We start from the raw sequence: 22,897 nt of genomic DNA on the forward strand, positions 1-22,897 counted from the left end.
CTCATTGCTTGTTGAGTCTCGGTGGACAAAACTATCGCCATCTTCTACCAACTAGGGAGGTTCTCTCCTTCAGTCTCCTCCCTGGTTACTTCCAAAAGATGAGCTATGTAGGAGTCTTTAATTAAAGTCTCATGTCCTTTCCTTTCGTGAAGTGATCCTTCCTTGCGTTTTTTTCAAAAATCATGCTTTCATGTGAAAAAGAATAGCAATTGTTGAATCAGTTTGCTCTTTCGACAAAACGACAAAGCTCAAACCTGGTACCTCTTCCAGAATTCCAACTCATTGACTGTTGACAGCTACTTATTCTTTTTAAGGTTTTGTTATAACAAATTGCTTGAGGATTAGTTAATAATCCATTGTATATTTTTCATTGATCCATTCATTCAAGAAGTCGGCAGAGATTGGGATTTTCTTTCTAATGGTGGGCACAATGTACAGTTCATGCCGCGTTGAATGCCCAAGCTAGCCCTTTCACTTAGAAGAAATTGCGTCGGAGTGGTGATCCATGAGCATCTCCTCCCAATAATATGAAGAATTATTGCTGCATGCATAACTACATTAGTACATGCCACCAATCACTACAAGATAAGATGAGCGTTCGATGAATGAAACCCACACTTTTGCATCTCGGCGATTGGTGGCATGCGCCTGCTTGGCGGTGCATGTTCAATATGCACGCAATAATTACTCCAACAATACATTGGTATTATAATAAATGCTATGGAGCAATTTTTCTAGTGATAGATGTTTATAATAATAATAACAATAATAATAAACATAACAAACAATAGCTTAAATATGGGTCTTGGGGAACACTTGCACTTAAACATAACCAATCTAGCAAGAGCAAATCTCCTTGCTCATCATCATTCAGACCGTCCAAGATAACAGGCCCTGATCAGGACCAGCTCTAGATCTGGCTAAATCCAACATTTGTACCTGGTACCAAAACATTTCAAGAGAGACATATAATTATTAGACTAATACCCTCACCCTTCAAACCACTTACAACAACAGCTGCACAAGGAAGCCGGAAGTAAATCGAACTCTTGCCCATCCAACCAAAGCCTGCTTGTATGGTAGGAAATAATTATATTATTTTCCATAACCAGGAGTTGAGCAAATGATATTACAAATCTCAGATAGCTAACATGTTATTTGCCATTACCAATTAGTTCTATCTATCTAAAGTCAATCCTGACTGTTAATTGGGTAAAATCTTTACGGGTCCTTACTTCTATTTCCCTCGTAACCAACATCCTTGTCAGAACACAGGCCAGCAAATGATTCAAGTAAACCCATGAATGAGTCCACATCTGTAGCTTGGGGGACTGGTGGTGAAGGCATACCGGGAACTGCACTGCTGCAGCCTGGTCTATCCATTAAAAATGGACTCCATTCAGGCAAATCAACTGCTGCTGGGATGGAAGGGGCGTCATAGCTCGTCTCCATGGTTGATTTCTTGGAGCTTGTAGCCTGGGAAGGTTCCCAAAGCGTTGGAGACTTTGGCACCACCTCTGGTGAGGACCAGTAGTTCCCTTGGTGATTAATGCTGGATCGATCCGATTCGAAGCTAAGCATGCATTTGTCTGAAGGGGGTGAATCATCAGGAATCCACTGCGAAGTTTGAAATACATCTGTACATGAATGCTGCCCAATGTAGGTGACAAGAAACATTGGTGGGTCATCTTGCATTCTTTGCACATGTTTTATTGCTTGGCAGCCTTGGTCTTTTTTCTGACCACACTTGAAGTAGCCCCTAAGATTTATCAAAAGAGTTGATCAAGTTTCTAACCTAATGGAATTTCTGATCTGCACTGCATGCAAATAGATAGCATTTCAATTTTTATACTTCAAAACTATTGCATTCTTGTTTTTCCTGGTGACTTCAGAAGTACTGCATGCTTCAAAAGTTGGGTCAGAAATGACTTTTTAATTAGCATTTCTAGATAAATAGGATTCTAATGGACAGTGAAAGACAATGGAAAATTATTCTAGGTAGAGCACCATATACTATCTTTTGCGTTACTTTGTCAGAGAATTTTTTTTAGTGGTAGTGGCACAAACATCTTTGATTGGAAGGGTTTCAGACTGCATACAAACAATAATTTGTTGATAACAGAAACATAAATTTCTCACGATGCCTATTTTATGCTATGTACCTTGGATATTTGGCCCCAAGAATCTTCTTTTGCCCATATTTTTTCCATATATGGCCATCTTCTAATTCTGTGGCTGAAATGACCTTCTGTGCACCTGAATATCCTCTGCGAGCAAATAAACTACTGTTAATATTATCAACAGGTCAGGAAAAGAAAATGGGGCGGGGAAAAGAAAAAGGAGGATCAAATGAAGGATTGCTTAAAAAGTAAAAGGAATCAAAGGAGATCAATGTTCTTATCAGAATGCCTTAAAAAGTGGGAAGAAAAAATTAATGTTACAAATAATGAAATCTTAGTAGATTGATGATTTTGCAATATTTTAACAAATAGAATGATGAGAAAATAAATGTTTCTTTGGCAGACAAAATGGCCGGGAAGAGAAGAAAATGTTTGGGGATTCATTCGCCCAGTACTAGGTTCTTATCACTTGCATTAAGGGAAGTAATTAATCATGGAATTTTAATTTTGAGGTCATTTTCAATTCAGCACCATAGGATATTAGAACATCATAACAATGACAAGCCAACTATCTTTGATATCAATAAAGTCGTGCTTATAGGGAACGAGAGATGAATCATAATCAGGTGACCAAACCATGTAAAGGTTAGCAACTTGTGATTGGCTTCCTCCACCTTCTTTACCCTTTCTTAATGATATCAAAACTCGTTAGTTCTTCATATTATGAGATCCTTTTTCTGAAAGTGTTTTAACGAAGTCTGAACTTCCATTGCCTAACAAGAAGAAGATGTATGACCTTCCTATTTTTCTTGACATATCACTGCAGTCATATACACATGAATTAATATGAAAATATCATCCTTTTTCTTACCAGAGAAACTCGTCAATGAGCTTCATTGACCAATAAATTTGTTAACCGGTAAAGAGTACTACAATGTCCAAAGTAATAACATGCTCTTACTTAAGCATGATGGCCTAGAATTCTAACCCAATAATTACTAGCAAATATGCTCCAAATAGTCATCATGCAAATTAAATTTACTAATGCTTCCTAGTTCTTGAAGCCTCAAAAGTATATTAGAGCAAGTTCCATAACACAATGCATATTATTTGGTAGCGGATTGGCCTGGCATGACATCTTAGCTTTTCTTTTCATAAAAAAAGAAAAAAAGAGAAAATAGAGGGGAGTAGCTCAATGAAAATCTAAGCACTGCAGGCATACAAAGAAGGTGCTGAAAACCAAGAAGAGGAAGAATAAGAACTTTAAGAAGAAAACTACATCACAAAGGTGAAAAAATAAATTAGGGAAGACAATATGAATGATAATAAAAAGAAAGATAGATTTGTTTTTATAGGAAGAACTTTAAGAGAAATCCAAGATGTTTGAAAGGCTTTCAAAGGATTTTATTTTCTCCATTCTGTCCACATGTAACAACTCAAAACATCACCTAAAAACTTTGAAGGTATTATTTGAATTTCTGAGTGTTGTATAAATATATGAGATCTTTCTAGTGCATTACATATGTAAACTAAGCACATATGTGCATATATCCTCACATACTCTCTTCATTTAAGCCTCGGCATCATTGTTAGATTAAGGGTTCAAGCACATTTAAATCTAATCACAAACACCACAAGTGCCCTGTGATCAGCCCCAAAATAGCCCATATTAATTACAGTATTCCCAAGTTTATATAAGTTAAAGACCGGATTGATTCTAATACCATTTGTAATAATCTAGAATCTCACAAAAAAAATTAGCTAAAAGAAGTTATTTGGATTCCTTAGCCCTATACAACTACCCAACATCTGTCTAGCATGGAATCAGTGTAGGACTAAGTGCATACTTACAAAGACCCTCACAACCAAAAAAGGCTAGCTGATAAGCATTAAATGGGTTCCTTGGTCTTATCTAAATACTCAAGATCTTCTTAATGGATAATTGATGTGGAACTAAACACATACCTACACGGTTCTGATATCATAGTTTCTGACATTTTAAGTCTATCATGGAAGTCCAGAGCATTTTTAGCAGTGATCTATTGTCTTTCAGATTTAGAGGGAAAATTAGTAGTTGAGCAGAGAGCGACCTGTGGTTTGTAAAGCTCATTACACCTTGGTTATTTTATGAGGTTTAGTGATGGCAGAACTATGCGATTATGACATAATTTGTCCTAGAAATTAATCTTCTCTTGCCTGTCAATACGCCATGGTTCTGATTAAGGGCTTATTTGGAAGCTCAATCATGATCTTATCCATGTGCCAGCTCACACAAGATGGGAGCTGCTGGGTAGAAATAATGATGGAAATGAGACATGAGAAACTAGTAGAATGTCCCCGACCCAAATCAAAAATTTGGTATCTCAAAAAGTTAGAAATATAGACTCCTTGGACCAGCTACATTAATGTAACCTTTGGGAGAGATGTCACAAAAATAAAATAAAGCTTACTTTTGTAGAAAGTAGGATTGTCCATAAACGGGTGGGCAATATAAGTAGCGGAGCAAGCCTCCAAGTACCCACAAAAGGAGCCAGACACCAACTAATACGCCCCTCTAGCCTTCATAATTTTTGGGACACAGAACTTTGCTATCTTCCATTTGCTAATAATAATAATAATAATAATAATAATAATAATAATACATTAAACTAAAAAGAAAAAGAAGGAAGCAAATTTTGGGATCTTCCTGGGGATATGTAGGAGCTTAAACACTAGAACTCTTTGAGGTGAAACTCTGTGATCTGACTCAAGTTAAAGCCTTCTTAGTTTTCTGAGTAGGAAAAGAGAGTAAACATGAGCAAAGAGTAGCATTTTGAAAACATCGAAGCAAGGCTAACATCCAAGGAAAGACAATAACCTCCTCCTGATGCCGGCATTCCAACATCTGGCTTCAGAAATCTTAAGCATCTTGCCATTCCCCCCTTCTTGCTGTGTGTTCTGCGAGCTCGGTGCGAAGGTCTCGGGATCCGAACGAACAACCCGGGCTTCTCCAGAGGTTAAGACGGTGAGAGCTCTGGCGAAGGACCCGGAAATCTCTTCCACCAGAGCATCAACTGGCTCGCACCGCCCGCCAGCCACCAGCTCTCTTAGGACGGCTCTTAATTGCGACGCCAACTCACGGCCTCGGACCAGTTCCCTTGTCACTGCTTCATGGCCTGGAAACCGATCCATTGAGGAGAAGACGAAGTTGACCTCTCAGTCTCTTTCTTTCTTTCTTTCTTTAGTCTTTTGTATGGCAGGGTAGTTTTATAGCGCTGTCTTGATTGTATTAGTATACGTATACGTATACGTATACGTAGGTTTCAAACATGTGATGGAGCTATTCGAGGATGCATGGAAATTTTACAGAAGAGTTGATGCACGGATAAATTATATCATGTGCACCGTGTGGACCAACGTTATCGTACACCATATCAATTAAGATGTCTCATTTTCATGGGCCAATCATCGAGATGAGTGCATTAGCCATATAGTGCTTGCAGTGCACTCGATGTATCGCTGCACTAGTACACCACCAGGTGTATAGGATATGATTTCTCGGATTGGGTTCCAAGAGTCGTCATCTTGGTGACGTTGGTTAGTTTGTAAGCTTGTTCCAAGGAAACAGGTGACACCGGTCACTTGATACTTGATTAAGGGTATCCGTACCGTTGTAGATTGAGCTCAATTAAATCCACCGGGATCTTAGCTATAGGAAATTCTTATAGCTTGGATTCATTGCAATTGTTTATTGGGTTAGTGCTTTCCTTCTGACCCCAATACCCATGTCTTCATCCCGCATCAGGATGCATGGCTAGTGGCCACTTTCAAATGTTGAATGCGTTTGCATCAAAAAAGAAAAAAGACGTTGAATGCGTTCGACTCAAGGTTGAATTCACTAGAAAATGCTGCATGCCTTTGGGGTTTCATTTGTGCCATTCACGTATTTCAGAGATTAACAACAAAAGGGAAAAAAAAAAATTATACCACGTACAGAATGGTTTCTCTCTTTTCTTCTCCATGGTCGCAAATGGCAGCTCAAAATTTTCACCCATACCTTTCCTTGATTCAGTCGCTGCCACACTCATTTCTTGCATTGAATGTGAAAAAAAAGAAGTGATATATACAGATAGGAGTTGTATTGAAAGTATGTAAACGGTGAATAGATGGAAACAGCACAGAATTAGACTTGTTCAAATATGATAATTACTTGGGCAGTGCGCTTTACCTAAACTAAGCCTTTATTAATTTTTTAATCTGACAGCAGAGCAAGCACCAACTGCTATTGCTGACCGACCAGTATTAAGCCAGGATTAATGTTGAGTACTAAGAAAGAAGTATCCGGTTGCTTACGATTTGATATTTGTGTGTGTGTCTCCACATCCAGCACATGTGAACTTGTTCTATTTATTGTTTTTCCTTGTGAAAAGTATTGGTATGATTTTAAGAGAGGAACTCCTTATAATTTGGAGTGAAGAAACTTGGTTTATTTTCCTCTTGAAATAGGAGAAGAAGAAACAGGACATGGAGTCCAAACCTGAACCATAAGAGAGAAATTGCTGTGTTGAAGAGTCTGCCTGCACTGTGCCACTGTATTCTCGGTAGAGCTGATCATGGGCGAGTCTTTGGTCCAAACCATATATACTCATTTTTAGTTTAAAATTTAATACTTTGGGTGCTCAAATTTGATCCATGATCAATGCCCTGCTTAGAACACCAATTCTTTAAAATGAAGTGCTGTGCTGGAACCGTTTTCATGGTTGAAATTAATATATGGAAGACCTATCCGCATCCCAAGGTCTTTTTAATAAACTAGAACTATTGCCAACGACTTCTCCTAGCATAGCTCGCTCACCGCACGGCAAAAAAATACGGATAATAAAATTGAATCGAATAATAATATTATATGTTTTATACTATAATTTAATATAAAACTATAATATTATAACATATAATTACATTATATTATATTATATTGATTATACTGTGTTATATAAAATCATATGATATATTATTAAACCACCTAGGTATAATCAATACCGGTCTCTCAGATCTTTTTAAAATGTTGTGATTATTCACAAGTAAATAATGGATGACCGCCCCAGGAGACTGAGGTAAGATCCTCCTTTGGATCACCAGCTGGTTGCTTTTAGTGCAGCTGGATGAATGATGGAGTTCGGAGTATTTTAAGATTTGTGCAAGATGATCCAATAGTAGATTCAAGCAAAGGAAGGTGAATCCTCCCTTGCATGAATGATACAACCCAAATGATACAACCCCTATCTGCATATATAGTATGCTATCCACACACTGATACTAGCTGCAAACAATCAAGACATGTTGTATAAAGAAGGGAACTTTGGAACGGACGTACAAGATTGTAAGTGTAATAACCCAGAACCTCACCCAAAAGACTAGTCAATTTTTTTTTTTTTTTTTGGGGGGGGGGGGGGGGGGGGGGGGGGGGGGGTGGGGGGGTTGGTTTCTTAATCCTGTATAAGTACCAAGTCCTCTCCGGCGAATAACTAATCCAGGACTAAATATACGTTTGCACGAGTTCTCATATATAGGGTGGCAATTGGGTCGAGTTGGATGCAAATCGGATCAAAAATTCATCAACTCAGATACGACTTATTTATTAAATAGGTCAAAATGTTAAACATGAATCAAACTTTTTTATTAAATAGGTAATCCGACAAGATCCACATAATCTATTTATTAAACAGGTTAAATAGGTTAAATGGGTTAGACGAGTTTTTAACAGGTTAAACAGGTTGAGCAGGTCGGGTTAAACAGGTCAGAAACAGGTTAAGTAGGTTTCAAATAAGTTAAACATATTTTAAATAGGTTGAATGAGTTCAGTCGTAACTCGACCTAATTATTAAACAAGTTAAAATAAGTTAAACGGGTTGAAGGTTTAAATCTAAACCCAACCCATTTAATAAACAAGTTTAAATGGGTTGACTTATTTACAACCAATACCTGTTTATGTCAAACTCAAACCTGCTTAAAGCAGATCGTTCGCAGGTCGGGCCATAAATTGCCACCTTTACTCACATACCCTCTTTTGTTTAAGCTCTGATATCCTCATCAAGCTAAAATTCCAAATTTATTTAAATCTAATTGCAGACACCACGATCAGTCTGTGGTCAGTCTCAGTAAGCCTACACATAAGCCATGAGCCGAATCCGCTCTAATATCATTTATAACAAGTCAAGACCTCATCCAAAAAGGCTACTTGGAAGATTTTGTATAAATACCTAAAATCTATTAAACGAATAACCGCACGGGTCCTCACATACTTTCTCCGTTTAAGCCTTAGCATCCTTTCTAAGTTAAGAATCTAAATCCATTCAAATCGAATCACAAACACCATAATCAACTTGTGGTCAACTCAAATATTATACCCGTACTATAGTATTTCCTAGTCCATATAGGACATGGGCTGGGTTCACTCTGATAGTGTTTGTCACAGCCCAAGACCTCGTCCAAAAAGATTAGCCATAATGTATTTTTTTGGGTTTTCTAGCTTTATATAAGTACCTAAGTTTTCTTCGATGAATAATCGATGTAGGACTAAACATACGTCCGCACAGATCTTTATAGTAAAAGCTAGCTATATATATATATATATATATATATGGAGGAGATCGAAGAATAGAATTCATAGAACCTGGCTTGAGAACCTGAAACAAAATTAGAGAATCTCTGAGGTGATCCCATCGGAAACAAGTTTTCTTTCAAAATTCAGGGGGGAGACTTTTAATCTTGGCCCCGGTGGAGGCAAACCTGCGAGGCGACCACACAAAGCAACTTCACGTAAAGCACATGAGACACGGCTGGGAAGGCTTGGCGACTAGGCAAAACCCAAACCACATTTGAAGTCTTAACTTCTCCCCGAGCCTACGCACGGAGAAGAAATACGCTCTATTTCGACGCAGCTTCTTTTTTTTTGGGCCGCCGTGTCACATCAGGACGCCTTGTGAAAGTGTGTGATGGGCGATAAGCCTTTTGTGAGTCATGAGGCAGCTTCTCACAAGCTTGGCTGGTGGAAAACCCAAAGAAGGGTTTAGCTAAGAAGAAGAGTCGAACCTTCCCCAGGGGCCAAGGAATTGAAAACTAGAGAACGAGGAGGGCCAGCCCGCGTCCAATCATTGGAAGAAACCGAGGAAAATCCTTCAAGACTTGGATCCCTCTGAATTCAGAATGAGAAGAGGGTCCGTGGGAAGCTGCCTCGTTGGCTGAAACAGTCCACCCACCCACCAGACCAATGTCCTCAATACGGTTAATTAGGACGTCGCCGTTGGAATGACGGACCCCATGGGTCCGGCCACATTGCCATCATAGTCGTTCTTGTTTTAAATGCACTTAGCCACGAAACAAACTTTTAATCATAAACAAACTTATCATCATTTGATTAGCATGCTAAACCAATGAAGTTCTCCCCTATTGCTGTGTGAATTATCTCAACTATAAAGTCATTATTATTTAATTTGTAATATTCCCTCTCCAAAGCAAATAAAATGTTGGAAGCTGCTTAACTAAATACTAGAGTTCAGCATGTGAGATGCAAGCACAAGGATGCATGATATGAATGATTGTGATATTCTTATCTAATTGATAATAATTTTATTATTCATCTAAAGCATTGCAAGCATAGAGAACCTGCATGCCCCTAATTAGTAGGGTTTTTCACTACCAGAAAACACGCGTATAGTGACGGAAAATTAGTGACGGCCCATTATCAGTCACTATTTGTGACGGATTAGTGACAGACAGAAATTTGGTCACCGTGGCGTAAACTTAGTGACAGATTAGCGACCGACCGGTCACAAAATACGTGGATAGGATGGGCGCCAAAACTTAGTGACCACTGTAGTGACGGGATATCTGTCACAAAACTGGTAACCGAAATTGCAACGAGACAGTGACAAATTCATCTGTCACAAAAATTGCAACCCAAATGTTTATAAATTTTTAAAAGATTATTTTTGATAGTGATGGATTATTGACAGAAATTTTTGTCACTAAATTTAATTTCTAATTCCAAAAATATTAAAAATAATATTTTTGAGTAATTATAAATAAAAAAAGATAAAAGATAAAAGGAGGAAATCTAAGTGCCGCGCTTAATTTCTAATCCCCCCCCGACCCGCCCACCCGCCCGCCCGATGCCAACACCAAAATTCTAATCCCCCTAAACCCTAGCCCCTGCAGCCGCCCCTCAACCCCCCCACACCACACCCACACCCCGCCGCCCCCCCCCCCCCCCCCCCCCCCCCCCGCCCCTCGGGCGATCCCTAACCCCTCCTCCTCCCCCCAACCAAAATCCAACAAATCCCTAACCGGAAGGCTGTCCACGGCAGGGATGACCGTCCGAATTTCCTAACCCCTTCTCCTCCTCCCTATGCCGACGAGAGCTACCTGATCTTCTTCGAGTCTCCTCGAATACGGATTCTCGCTTCGAGAGCTCACGTCCGAGGCCAGCATCGCGGGATTTCGTTCTGTTTCTCTCGTGAAATGCTCAAGATCGGGGCGGTCTTTCTGATAAGATCTCTTCGCCTCGGATTTTTGATAAATTCTTGTGATATTGCTTGAGGTACCCGTGCTTGTCCCTTTGTTACTATTTTTATATTTTTTTCTGGGTGATTTCGGTGTCTGGTTCATATAAAATGGTGGAACGTAAGCTTAATTTATTGGGGGTTTTTTTCCTTGTGATGCGATTTGTGGATATACAGCAGAGATCTGGATGATTCTGTGGTTTTTGATGTAATGGGGTAATTTTTTGGTTGAAGAAAAAGGTCTCCGCCGCTTCCAGGAGGCTGCAATTTGTGGATATACAGCAGAGATTTTTGTTTAGCGCTATAGTTCATACTTCTAGGGTTTTCCGCCCTCATGATTTGTTCTTTATTTGTTTGTTTTTCTTTTGATTTTGTGCACAGGTGTTGATTCCGATACCAAAACCTACTGGTTTCACTGGTGCCGATCCTTACAAGATGTAAGTCTAATTGAATGTTCGTGTTTTTCTTAATTTGTCTAACATGTCATTTGAATATGCTTCTCTTTAGTCAATTTACTGTATCTGTGTAAGAATTGATGGTTGTATAATTTTCTCTCTTTATAATTGATTCTAAACATTTCATTACTTTGTTGGAAAAATAATCTCAGCACAAGATAGATAAGCCCTGAATCATGTAAAACATATATCTAACAGCATCATGTACATCAATGAAACTTAATTTCTTTTTCTTCCAGATAGGCTACATTTGGGTATTTAAAGTTATTTACATAGGAGCTAGACTCTCTTCTATGAAATAAAATATATTGATTCTGCTGATTCATTTAGCTATAAATTTCCCTCACAGGCAAATTCAATCTTTGTTATTGATCTTCTTTCTGGTATACAGATGTACTCATTTTAATTTAATTTTTAGATCTTCCAGAAGTTTGCTAAATTATATAACAATGCCTTTGAGAAAATCAAGATCGAGTGCTGTTGAGAAAGCCTTGTCTCCTGAAGAACAGCAAGCAAAGGTAAACATACTCATTTTAACCAACTAAATGCTTCTATTTATGCCTCTTAAGTTTTATGCATAACATCTTTATTCCGAATTTTGGTTATCACTTGAAGCATCTTATAGTGTTCACTTGAAAAGCATCTTATAGTTTTCACTTGAAGAGCATCTTAAGCTCCTTCCTTTTTCTGAGAAAGCATGTTAAGATCTTTATGGAATATTATGTCTCACAACATTGTTAAGGGGTTCTTGTTGTATCATGCTTATCATATATAGGTAATGTTGATGCCTTTTCCAAGCAGATAAATGAAGTTCGAAGGATGATTGGTCCATTGTCGGAAGCACTGCCAGACTTCTGTTCATATGCTTCAATATCAAGGTACCTCCGGTCAAGAAACTGGAATGCAGAAAAGGCAAGTAAAATGCTGAAAGAGACTGTGAAATGGCGATTGAAATACAAGCCAGAAGCCATTCGCTGGGTATGGGTAGAGTTCTTTATGTTCTTGAAGAACTGTAGTTTAACACAAGTTGGTCACTGACCAATCAAATTATTTTTGAATTTTAACTCCTCACAAATCTAAGAAGAGGCTAGATTTATTAAAACATTAAATCAAAAAGACAATGACCATTTGCCCACATTTGGCAAGAGCAAAACAAAAATTGACAGAACGCAAAGATTAAGTGATCTACCTCCTTCATTTAGTTTATTAGTGTGCCATCATTCAACTGTAAGAAGGAAGAATCTGCATCAAATTTTTATATCTCCAAAGCCCTTATTTTGAAAGAAAGTGCAGATAAGTTGCTATTTATCAACTGCATAGAATTTTTAGAGTCCACTCATTCTTGATATTTTGGTAAAGCCTACATGATTACAAGTTTGTTTGTAGCTTTCTGTTTCCTGATGTAATTTCTTGTTGACTACTAGGAAGATGTTGCCCATGAAGCTGCTACTGGAAAGATTTACCGGGCTGATTACTTTGACAAATATGGAAGATCTGTTCTTGTTATGATGCCTGGATTTCAGGTGGGAGGGAAATATAAGAGAAAATTGTGAATATTTAATAGATTTCTTCATCATCTGACTCTCAGGTTTCTGCATGAAAGCCATATTGTGACTTTTTGCTTTTAATTTTGTATACGTGGTGGTTTTCTCCTTGAAAAAAGAATGAATGAAAAAACAAAGCTGTGTGGGCCACATTCATTAGCATTTCATCGTTCGAGTGTTACTTTATAATTGTACCAGTAGGTTGTGGTGATAATTTTCAGAAACAAAAGTTCTAAACTGGTGGACCAAAATTTTTCCTGTGTCTTTCATTTTTGGGATTATAGGTCTTGCTCGCATGTTATGTTTCAACAAGAAGGAACATGTCAGAGATAACGACCTTTTATATATTACTGTCTTAGGGATTGGGAACCATTTAGTGAGATTATCAGGCTTGTAATTGTTGGTTCTTTTGTTTTGTTTTGTTTTTCCAGTTTCAGTTTTGTAATTTCAACCTAATTATATTAATTCAAAAGGTTTCACTGTTTTTGTCTTCCCATCTTCTTTTTTCTCTGGTGCTGCAGAATGAAGGGAAGCTCTCGTCAACTGAGTCTACAGTGAGGAAGGCAGAGGATGTGGTGAGCAGCATGCTGGCCAAGGGTTTTGTCCTGAGCAAGGATGCCCTCAAGAGAGCAATCCTACGATAGGTCTTTGCATTCCTAGGAGGAATGAAATCTATGTTATGACATACTTTTTGTACTTTGATTTTGATGGATTTAGGACATGTTGATGCCTATTTTGAATAACATATTAAAAAACTTTTGCGTAATGTTGAATGCCTTTACTATTAATGATATTATTATTATTATTATGAGCCAATCAATGTACCAAATAGGTTATTAGAATGTGATCAGTGACTAAATTTGGTTACTAAATTGTTTACCAAGTATTGTGACGAGTAACCATAAATTTCGTGACAGAATTTTGGTTACTAAAAATTGATTCTGCTCAGTGAGTTGTGACAAATTAGTGACGGTAACCTTGTCACTAGATCAGTGACGAAATTAATAACAAATTTAGTGACAAAATTTGTGACCATATCTGTGACGACTAAATTTGTCACTGAAGGTTGTGACAGATCAGTGACCAAATTTGTGACCGAATTCTGTGACAAAGTCAGTGACCAAGTTACCTTCGTCACTAACTCAATGACTGGTTAGTGACGGGAAATACATAATTTCTTAAATATTTAATTTTTGGATTAGTAATGGTTTAGTGACGGTGATTCTGTCACGGAGTTTCGTGACGGGAATCGGCGCCGTCACTGAGAATTTAGTGACGCGTGTTCTTGTAACCAATTCAGGGACGGGAGCTCCGGTCACAAATTCCGTATAAGTGACCGGAAACATGGTATACGCGTGTTTTTTGGTAGTGTTTCCTACGTTCAAGACTCTGAATTAATGCTTCCAGAATATATAGAAGGAGAGATAATTATGTGGCCTCCCCCGCATAACTCTAGAGTCTTAATATCTATGACCAAATTTATTAAAAAGGATTGGATATCTTTTTTCACCTTTCAATACTTTTTATGGACATTTGGCTCCTAATTCGATCTTTACAAGGACTGTGTATAATTTCATGATACGACGAGGTTGAGTTCAAAAAATGATATTATTTGCTGATGTTTAAATTAGGAAACAACAAGGGGTGTATTTTCTTTTTCTTAATGAGTACCTTAATTTACTTATATAATATCCCTAATTTTCATCACATCTCCCCATTAATCGAAAAACTCCATACTTGGAAATCTTACAAATAGCTTCTTTTTGTTCGAATTACTACCCCGGAGGTTGTTATGCCCATGAAGCACACCTCTTTCTACGTACACGGCACTCGCGACTTTATTACAAAGCCAGAAGGGTGGCCAAAAAAGAATTAATCATGTGAATCCTATCTAACTCCAGGTGCTCTAATGGCTAAATATAACAATTAGAAATGACACTGTTGCTCTAATGGCTTCATTAGTTTATGCCCTTCAATTGTCTTGCCTCGGCTGCGAGAAGATGGCATCCATGCTGCTCCCACTGCTGCCCGAATTGAACATGACATCCGCCAAAGCAGCGACGGAATCAATATCCCTTCCACCTTGCACGTTAGAAGGGCCGGCTTGTGTGTTGCTATCCATGAGGGATAGGATATCCCTTTGGCCATGCTCGAGCTCCCTGGAGAACCAGATACCCAGTTGGGTTGAAGTGGGTAGGGAAGAAGGCGGTTGTGCGGTGGCTTCGGGCATCGGCGCTTCCCCTTGTGGGTTGCTGGTGTTGCTGCTGGTGTTGTTGTTGTCGTTGGGTGCTAGAGAGGGGATGAGGAGTGGTGTGGTCGAGGTATTGCAGCTATGGGTGCCGCAGTACTTGATCTCATATGTGTATGGATCATCGTCAAGTCTCTGGACTTGTTTCTTTGCCTCGCACCCGTAGTAGCTCTTGTGGGTGCACCGGTAGTAGCTCCTGCATGCCAAAGGCACGTATAGGTTTTTGACATTAGAGAGTGGATCGATTTTGGTGATACCATGTAGCTTGATTCTTAGGTGCAAAAACCAAATCTTTGGGATTCAAATTGAGCTGCAAGGAGCCAGCAGCGGAAGGGCTAAGCTTTAAGAACATTCACATGCAGCTCGCTAGCTGTTTTCTTTACATGTATGCGATTTAAATAAGCAGAAGTGGAAGGGGCTGGGACTTGTGTTAATAAATAATGAGAAGGAAAGACTAGAATATATGACAAGGTTGGATCACAAAATATAAATGAAGAATTCGAAAAGCGTTGGTTACAAGAGGCAACTTCTAGGAAAAGGAGCAACTAAGAACCATAAAGCAAATCCTTGAAGAAAAAAAGGTTAATTTCCATTAAGCAAATGAAAGAGGTTCCCACAGAAGAAGAATATAGCAGACTAGAAGTTAAAGGAAGAGAGGTAGCAGGAGTTGAAAGAAGGAAAATGCATGAAGTGATGACCAGGTGGTGTTCCTTAATTTACAGCCCAGCAAGCAAATCCTTGATTTCTTTTTCAGCCAAATAAAATACCCAAGGCTCGTTGGTTATTCCTGTGGTTATGGCAATGGTATAGCATGGTTAAAACAAATTTTATCCGGCGCACCATATGATACTAAAAGGCAATCATAGAGCTAATCACTAAATTAAAACCCTAAAGTTATAGCTAAGTTCTGTTATAAATTAATCTTCAAGTTTCCGTTTTTCTAATAACCTGATTTCCAATTCTAAAGGCCCTATACAAGCTAGTAGTGTAGTTCACCATATCTGGGTGTACCTAACCAGAAGCTATATATGACCTCCTATAGATACCAACTCATCACATCTCCCTAGGCCTTGGAAACTCAAAGAGTAAAAGAAGCACCATTACGAAGTTATACTGGAATTTTGTTAATGAGTTTGTATGACATAAGGGAGCTAGTTAATTTCTTTTTACTGCCAAAGGGGAAAGAAAGAAAAAATAGAGGGAACTAATTAAAAGAGATGGCTACCTTGGAAATCTGGAGCCGAGGATATCTTTCTGTCCGTACTTCCTCCACGTGTACCCGTCGTCCGGTGGAATCTCCATGTTTCCTGTTCGGAGGGCCGGCACCCTCATGATCGTCCCGCCGCTATCCCTCCTGACAATTCAATTGGCAGTTGGTTATCCAACGGTCGACCTCAACTAACTTTTAAATTGCTCGACTTAACCATGGATATAACTTCAGCGTTGGAACCTTTTTGCCGCGGTCAATTTGTAAAAAAAATGTAAACTTTCTTTTGGGATGTTTTGGATTGAAAGATGGCGAGGTAGGTAAGAATGGATGCAAGTTCTCTATGTTTTTCAGTCACTATCAAGCTCACATGCAGGGAAAATTCCTTGACCCTTCCAAAGGGAAAAATACAGGTGGAAACTAATCTAGAAGAGTCTAAGGATTTGAATTCTACCTCCTCCTCGAAGATCTTTGAATCGAAGACCCGGTCGGTCTTCTCTCGGCCACCGAGGAGCCATCGGCGGCCACCGGAGCCTCTCCTCCACCCCTACGGAATGCCTCAATATGCGTATCAGGGGTGCTACCACCACCCGAGCCTTGGATTTCCAACCCCAAGTGCCGCAAATCCGGTGTAATCGTTTGATCCTCCGGCGTCCGGCGACGGTAGAATGGGTTGTCTTCTTCCATCGGTTGCCCTTGGGAAAAATTGATTGCCGGCGTGTAGGTACCACCATGGGAGCTCCCTTCTCCGGCACGTATATCCAAAGGTGACGCTGTGCGCATATCGGAGAGAGACCCCGACGTCTCCCCAAAGAACATCTGAGTGTTATACTGCGGCGCGTTGCGAGAGTGCAGCTCATGGACGGCTTTATTGAAGGCCTCAGCAACCTCTTCGCAGGAGCTAAAGAGGAGTGGGGGATGGTTTGCGATGTGTGGGAGTTTTGTTTCTAGGTCTCTGGCGAGCTTGCATGCATGAATTAGGATTTGGTTCAAGGTGTCATCCATGGCTGCTGGTGGTGGGCTTTTTGTTACTGCAGCATAACTACATCTAAAATGGGAGAAGGAAATAAATATATGGTAGGGCTATGTATATGGAGAGAAAACAAGGGTAGAAAATATATAGAGGGAGGAGGGGTATTTCAAAGATTATGGGACTTTTTTCATACGTTAGATGGTGGGACAAGGGAGGGAGGTCATGAAACATACCATTGCGGTGAGGAAGGGAGGACTGGGTTGTGCCCAAAAAAAAAAACAGAAAAATAAAGGTGGACTGGGTCATGGTCCTAATTAAGGTTTGTCTTGCTTTCTCTGGTCTTAGGGAAGACCTTCTTAGTTGAAAAGGCTCTTTGAACTTGGAAATACTTTTCTCTCCTCATTTGATGACTGCGTGGAGTTTTCTATTTTGGATTCTTCTGTACCGAGTACCAGATTGGAGACCGTGGATCCTGGACTAGGCGCATTCCAAGACTCCAGAAGTGGAACCCATATCTGATAGCCAAAGCTTATGCACATCTGAACCAAAGAACTGGTGCTCCGAACGCGAGGACGGTGGCATAACGAGAGAACTTGGTATACCGTATACCCACCCAAGTGGGCTAACTCATTTAATACGAGAAGGGTCTGGCCCCATCTAATTAAGATTTGGATTTGTCTCGCCATAATTATATGCTATACTTTCAGCTGGAGAGGTTGGTGGAACCAACTACGGCCGCCTGCCGCCATCTGTTAACTTTTAGCAAAGGCTCAGAATCCTCTGCTATGAGTGGTTAGCGCTGAATGTGCAGAATCGCTATCATCAAAAGATAGATGACTATCAACAATGATATATTACATATAGCATATAAGATCATCTTGTTTAATAATCATTCATCTTCTAATGATGGTAATTGAGTATTGTACAATACTTTATGGTACAAATTATACGCCGCAGAAGATCATTACTCATTTCTAAAAGTAAGGCTGTGTCACTAACCTGAATAAATCATTCTGAAAAATTGGAAATAACCTCTATTTGAAACTAGTTCTTATGGAGAGACGACACATCCAAGCACATGGCCTTACTGCCTGAACTAGGGATTACCCTAATTGTAGATGTCGATCTATCTATGTTGATGTTAATTAGTACTAATCTTATTCTCAAAATAGTTTTTTTTGAGTGGAATTCTCAAAAATAGAAATAAATATCGATCTCTCGGTCAGGTCAAATCATCTATAATCCGCGTCATTATAATGTTTCCTACAACTTGAATGAATAGCATACTTCAATAATACGATAGGTCATGAAAATGTGAGTGAGAAGGCCTTTGCATCTAAACCAAATGTTGAGCAAATTGGATGCAGCCCAGAGTTTGTCATATGCATTAATTATAGAAATTAATTGGAAAAAAAAAACCCTTATATCATGTGTGAAACGAGACAGCTGTGGTGCTGCACTCCCGTTAATTATAACTCTCCTGATTCCCCCTAATACTTTGTGTATATGCGACAAGAGCTTGATCTAGTCCCCCTTGTTGCATGCCTGCAGTGTCACATAAAATTTTGTTCTTAAAGCACCACACCAAGATACTCAAGTCTTTATTCTAAAAACTCCACACCAAGATACCTGTCGGATTTGTATGTATGTATGTATGTATGTATGTATGTGTGTATGTGTGTGTGTGTATAAAGGACTTGAATAACTAATAAAGCTAACCCACAATATTAAAAGGAAAATGAAATAACCTATAAGCCCTTCACATTATCAATGTTAATGATCCATGAAACTTTGGAAAGAGAACCTCATCTACAGTGGTCTTCCAAAATTTGACGTGCTCTTCTATGTATGGTCAATAGACTCAATATGTATTAGATGGCTAGTTTAGACTGAAAAAATGAGCAAAATTATGACCTCAGGCTGATGGATTGGTTAACTAAGATTAATTTGAGGAATCTTGCTGAGCTAAGATTGTAGCGACCTTGCATGCATAAGATGTTGTCGGCAGTACCCGGTATTCTCTTATCGTCAACGGCAAGCTTGCTCGTAGCTAGCAGAATCCACACCTACCAAACCCCTTCAATTTTGTAAGGCAAACTAATTACATCAAATATTCTAAACTATATGGTTGATGAAACCTTTATGCAATCCGAGCTATTTTGTATGACTCATAGTGGTGTAGACTCACTGTACTTTTATTGCACAAGCATTTGAAAATATTGGTCCTAAGGAAGAATCCAGTTGTGATTTCATGTTTTTTAAGATTTGTTGGCTCTATAGGTGGGGGACAATCCTAAGAGGCTAGGGTTCAAACACTTTTCTTTTCTGATGATTATCATATAAAATGTTTTCTTTTGGGAGGACAGTTATATATAAAATATTTGATCAGCTTATTTTAGGATTTGTTATTTCAGGTATTGACCTAGCGTAACCCCAAAGTTGGCTGGCCCAAGCCAACCAATAACATTGCTATTAGGTGACATCGTGGTTACAAGCATGAGTTCTTCCATGGACCATCCGTCTTATTATATAATGCAAGCACTCCACTTTATTAGGTTGTAGATCTTCATAGGTTTTTGCGTGCGCAACGTGTGGATGAAACTACTTGCTTTTATTCTTCTCCACCAGCATAGAAACATCTTGTTCTCATGTAGCCAAACTACTTAATCTCTAGTAATGTGATGGTATTGCAAAGAGCTTTATATTTCGATCACTTGTTATCCAATATAAGAGATCTTGCGGATACAAAGTTATGTCACAAGTGATGTGTCAAGTCCCATTAGAAATAGAAACAGTAGTAAAATTGAGGATCAATTAGATTGTTCTTGTCAGGCTTGGTGGTGGAATAAACTAATGTCTAAGAAAGAGTACATACATGTAGCGAGTATGCTAAGAAAGAGTACATGCATGTAGTAGAATGCATCTATTCAGGGACCACCATCAAGACGGCTAGCGCCCTCTAAAGCAGTTCTCTTTTTAGATGGCTCGTCAGCTATCAGGGACCACCATCTAGATTGCTAGTGCCCTCTAATAAAGAGGTTCTCTTTTGAGATGGCTTGTCAATAATTTCTTCTAATCGCAAGCATCACGTTTGACTCTCGTGGTCGACCCCAATAGATCTATGCTGCGGTATCCTCTAGTCCATATAGACCATAGACTGCATCTACTCCAAAACCTCATCCAAAAAAGCTAATTAAAAGATATTATTTAGGTTCTTTGATTCTGTATAAGCATTCAAGATCAATCTATTGCATAGTTGACGTGAGACTAAATATAAGCATCCACACATATTTAACATGTGAAATTAAAACTTAAGCATGCAACACGGAATGGACTAAGTCCAAGTCCATCTGTTGACGCGGGACAGGAAATGTCCACCCCAAGTTGGTGTCCCCTTGAGACGAAACAGAGTTACAGAACAACAGCAGGGAGCATTTGCCATCACCATGCATCGCTGTCATTTAGAATGAGAAGACTTTTCCAATGCATCAGAGGGCCCAGATTATGGCTGTCAGATGGAGGGCTCAAGTTGGGCTTCTCTGTCAACGTCCTTCGGCAAGACTCAGCAAGAGGTGAGGTCTGGAAAAACAAAGTCTTCGGTCCCAGACTCCGAGCCCCCTGCCCCACAGTCCACATCCACTTCCCCTTCTCCGACGGGAACTCCAGCCGTACCTTCGGCGATCCAGAGAACTCTCTTAGGATTGTGGGACAGGCATCAACGTCTCATGCTTGTGACTCTGGGAATGGGCTTCAATGGAGCTTCCAGTGAAGTTGGAATATATGGAAGACTGCGAATAGTATTTGGCGTGGTCGTTTGCTTTGTCCAAACCAACTGGAGCGAAGATGCAGCGCAGAGGACGACAATCGGCGCTGCGTTTGGTGGACCCACGAAAGGCTGCCGGTCTTCTTCGGAGAAACCATTCCCTTCTCTGCATGCACGACATCCTTGCCCATGCATATATATATATATATATATATATATATATATATATATATATATATATATATATATATATATATATATATGCCACCAATTATAACCATTCGTTTCCGTGAGCCCTGCCTATCTTGATGCACCGTTATACAGAGGAGTGATTGTGATCGGTGGCGCGCACATTCACATGGTGCATGCAATGTAAGAAATAATTTCTTCAATCTTAAGCTTTAATCGCTTAGCATCCCGACCATATTGATTGTTAAAAACGATGACGCATGAGTTTATTAGCCTGGGTCGGTCCTCCTTTCGACGGTTTAAGCTTTTGGACTGCGAGTCCAACAAGAAGAACCCGGAGCACTTGGGCCATAGGTGGGCTTTTTTGTCTAAGTAAAAGCCAATCGTGATTGGGGCATCATAAAATTGGATGAAAGAGATTATCAGAGTCCAATATTGATAGTCCCATATTGACTGATGAAAAGATGTATCATATAGGTTTATTAACATGGGGAAGTTGCAACTTTGTAAATTTAGAGAAGTAGCCAAGTTTTCAGAATCTAGGAGGATTAGGTTGATTAAGTGAAGGAACAGAATTTCCAAAATCATGGCAAATTATGAAGAAACGCTGCACAATTTTTTGTGGGCAAAACTTGATTTTGAGCATGGTTTTAAATTATTTTCCGTTAAGTCCCGTTAGTGCTTATAGGCATGAGATATTGCGTGAGAAGAAAGAACCCCAAAAAAGGGTTGAATGAGAACGATTAGAGAACGTTTTCTTCTTTTATTTTTTTTTTTGAGGAAAAGGAGGCAATGGGGTGAATTACCAATTGCAACCAAAATTTAATAAAGAAGGAGAGGTAAAAAGCAGAGAAAGCTAGGATGAGTGCACCATACAAGAATGAAATTTCAGTGAAGAGCCAATACGGAGGTAAACAAATGCAAACCCAGACAAACATTGGGCAATGGCTCCAACTTTGTGGGAGAAATACTCGACATAGATGTTCTACCATTGTTGAATGACTTAAGAGTCAGTCCAAAACCTTACTGCAAAGAGATTCATATCCTCATTTATAAAGTAATATGTCTGCATGCATGTCTTTCACAATGTTATCTTCGAATGTCAAAAAAAATCAAGAACAATATTGATAATTAATGAATTCAAAAGAACGAAGAAGTAAGGAAATGAGACGACTCTTTCTTAAAAAATTGCATAGGCAGTTCTTCCCATCCACACCAATCACGAGTTTTTTTTCATTTCTATCGAGCATCCTAGTTGATATTCAAATTTAGTTTGTTATTATTGTGTTGGCTTAAATCAAAAAAAAAAAAAAAAACATGATGGTAGAACTTATTTACTTAAAACCACACATAACAATTCTAAAAAATAGAAATACATAATTGTCAGGTTTATGAATCTTAGATTTTTTAGAGAACTTCCTTGAAGGACTCAACAAGTGATGAAAAATCATATGGAGCGTAAACCTTTCTTGGCCAGGACTAATGTGATTCCATTGGTTGCATGCTTTGTGGGTTTTGGGCCTGACTAATGCAGCCCACCAATGGCCAACCAACATGGATTGGGGCAATGACCTAGGATCAAAACAATCATTGTAGCTAGCACTAAGTGCTATTTACTCCGCATGACAGAGATCAAAACAAGCAGCATATACTTAATTATTATTTAAATCATTATCAAAATAAGCACATTTCATTTAATTTTGTTTATCTTTTATTACTGATATGGATAGCGCTAACATGAAATTTTTGTCATCTTCAAATATTAAGAGCACCGCGCTAAATCTTTAAACAATCTTTTGGCACATAATCTTCAAATAAAATAAATAGAGAGTGGAGTTGCACATTGACGACTAGATCA

General features: G+C 39.0%; 3 protein-coding genes across 3 annotated transcripts; 1 reads left to right on the forward strand and 2 right to left on the reverse strand.

Moving 5' to 3' along the window:
* Positions 1-1,221: 1,221 nt before the first annotated feature.
* On the reverse strand, positions 1,222-5,291 carry LOC103702224 (WRKY DNA-binding transcription factor 70). The gene is made up of 3 exons (XM_008784557.1): positions 4,978-5,291; positions 2,163-2,267; positions 1,222-1,759 (listed from the first exon to the last, which is right to left on the reverse strand). The coding sequence occupies exons 1-3, from the start codon at positions 5,289-5,291 to the stop codon at positions 1,222-1,224; spliced, it is 957 nt and encodes a 318-aa protein (XP_008782779.1).
* Positions 5,292-11,487: 6,196 nt separating this feature from the next.
* Positions 11,488-13,303, forward strand: LOC120110331 (phosphatidylinositol transfer protein 3-like). Its single transcript, XM_039125156.1, has 4 exons — positions 11,488-11,633; positions 11,917-12,093; positions 12,540-12,638; positions 13,181-13,303. The coding sequence occupies exons 1-4, from the start codon at positions 11,565-11,567 to the stop codon at positions 13,301-13,303; spliced, it is 468 nt and encodes a 155-aa protein (XP_038981084.1). The 5' UTR covers positions 11,488-11,564.
* A 1,328-nt stretch (positions 13,304-14,631) lies between these two features.
* LOC103702225 (WRKY transcription factor 55) lies at positions 14,632-17,119 on the reverse strand. Its single transcript, XM_017841568.1, has 2 exons — positions 16,569-17,119; positions 14,632-15,103 (listed from the first exon to the last, which is right to left on the reverse strand). Exons 1-2 carry the CDS (start codon positions 17,117-17,119, stop codon positions 14,632-14,634), a joined length of 1,023 nt encoding a protein of 340 aa, XP_017697057.1.
* Between the last annotated feature and the right edge of the window lie 5,778 nt (positions 17,120-22,897).

Source organism: Phoenix dactylifera, chromosome 3 (assembly GCF_009389715.1).
Source record: "Phoenix dactylifera cultivar Barhee BC4 chromosome 3, palm_55x_up_171113_PBpolish2nd_filt_p, whole genome shotgun sequence".
In the NCBI taxonomy this organism is placed as follows: domain Eukaryota; kingdom Viridiplantae; phylum Streptophyta; class Magnoliopsida; order Arecales; family Arecaceae; genus Phoenix; species Phoenix dactylifera.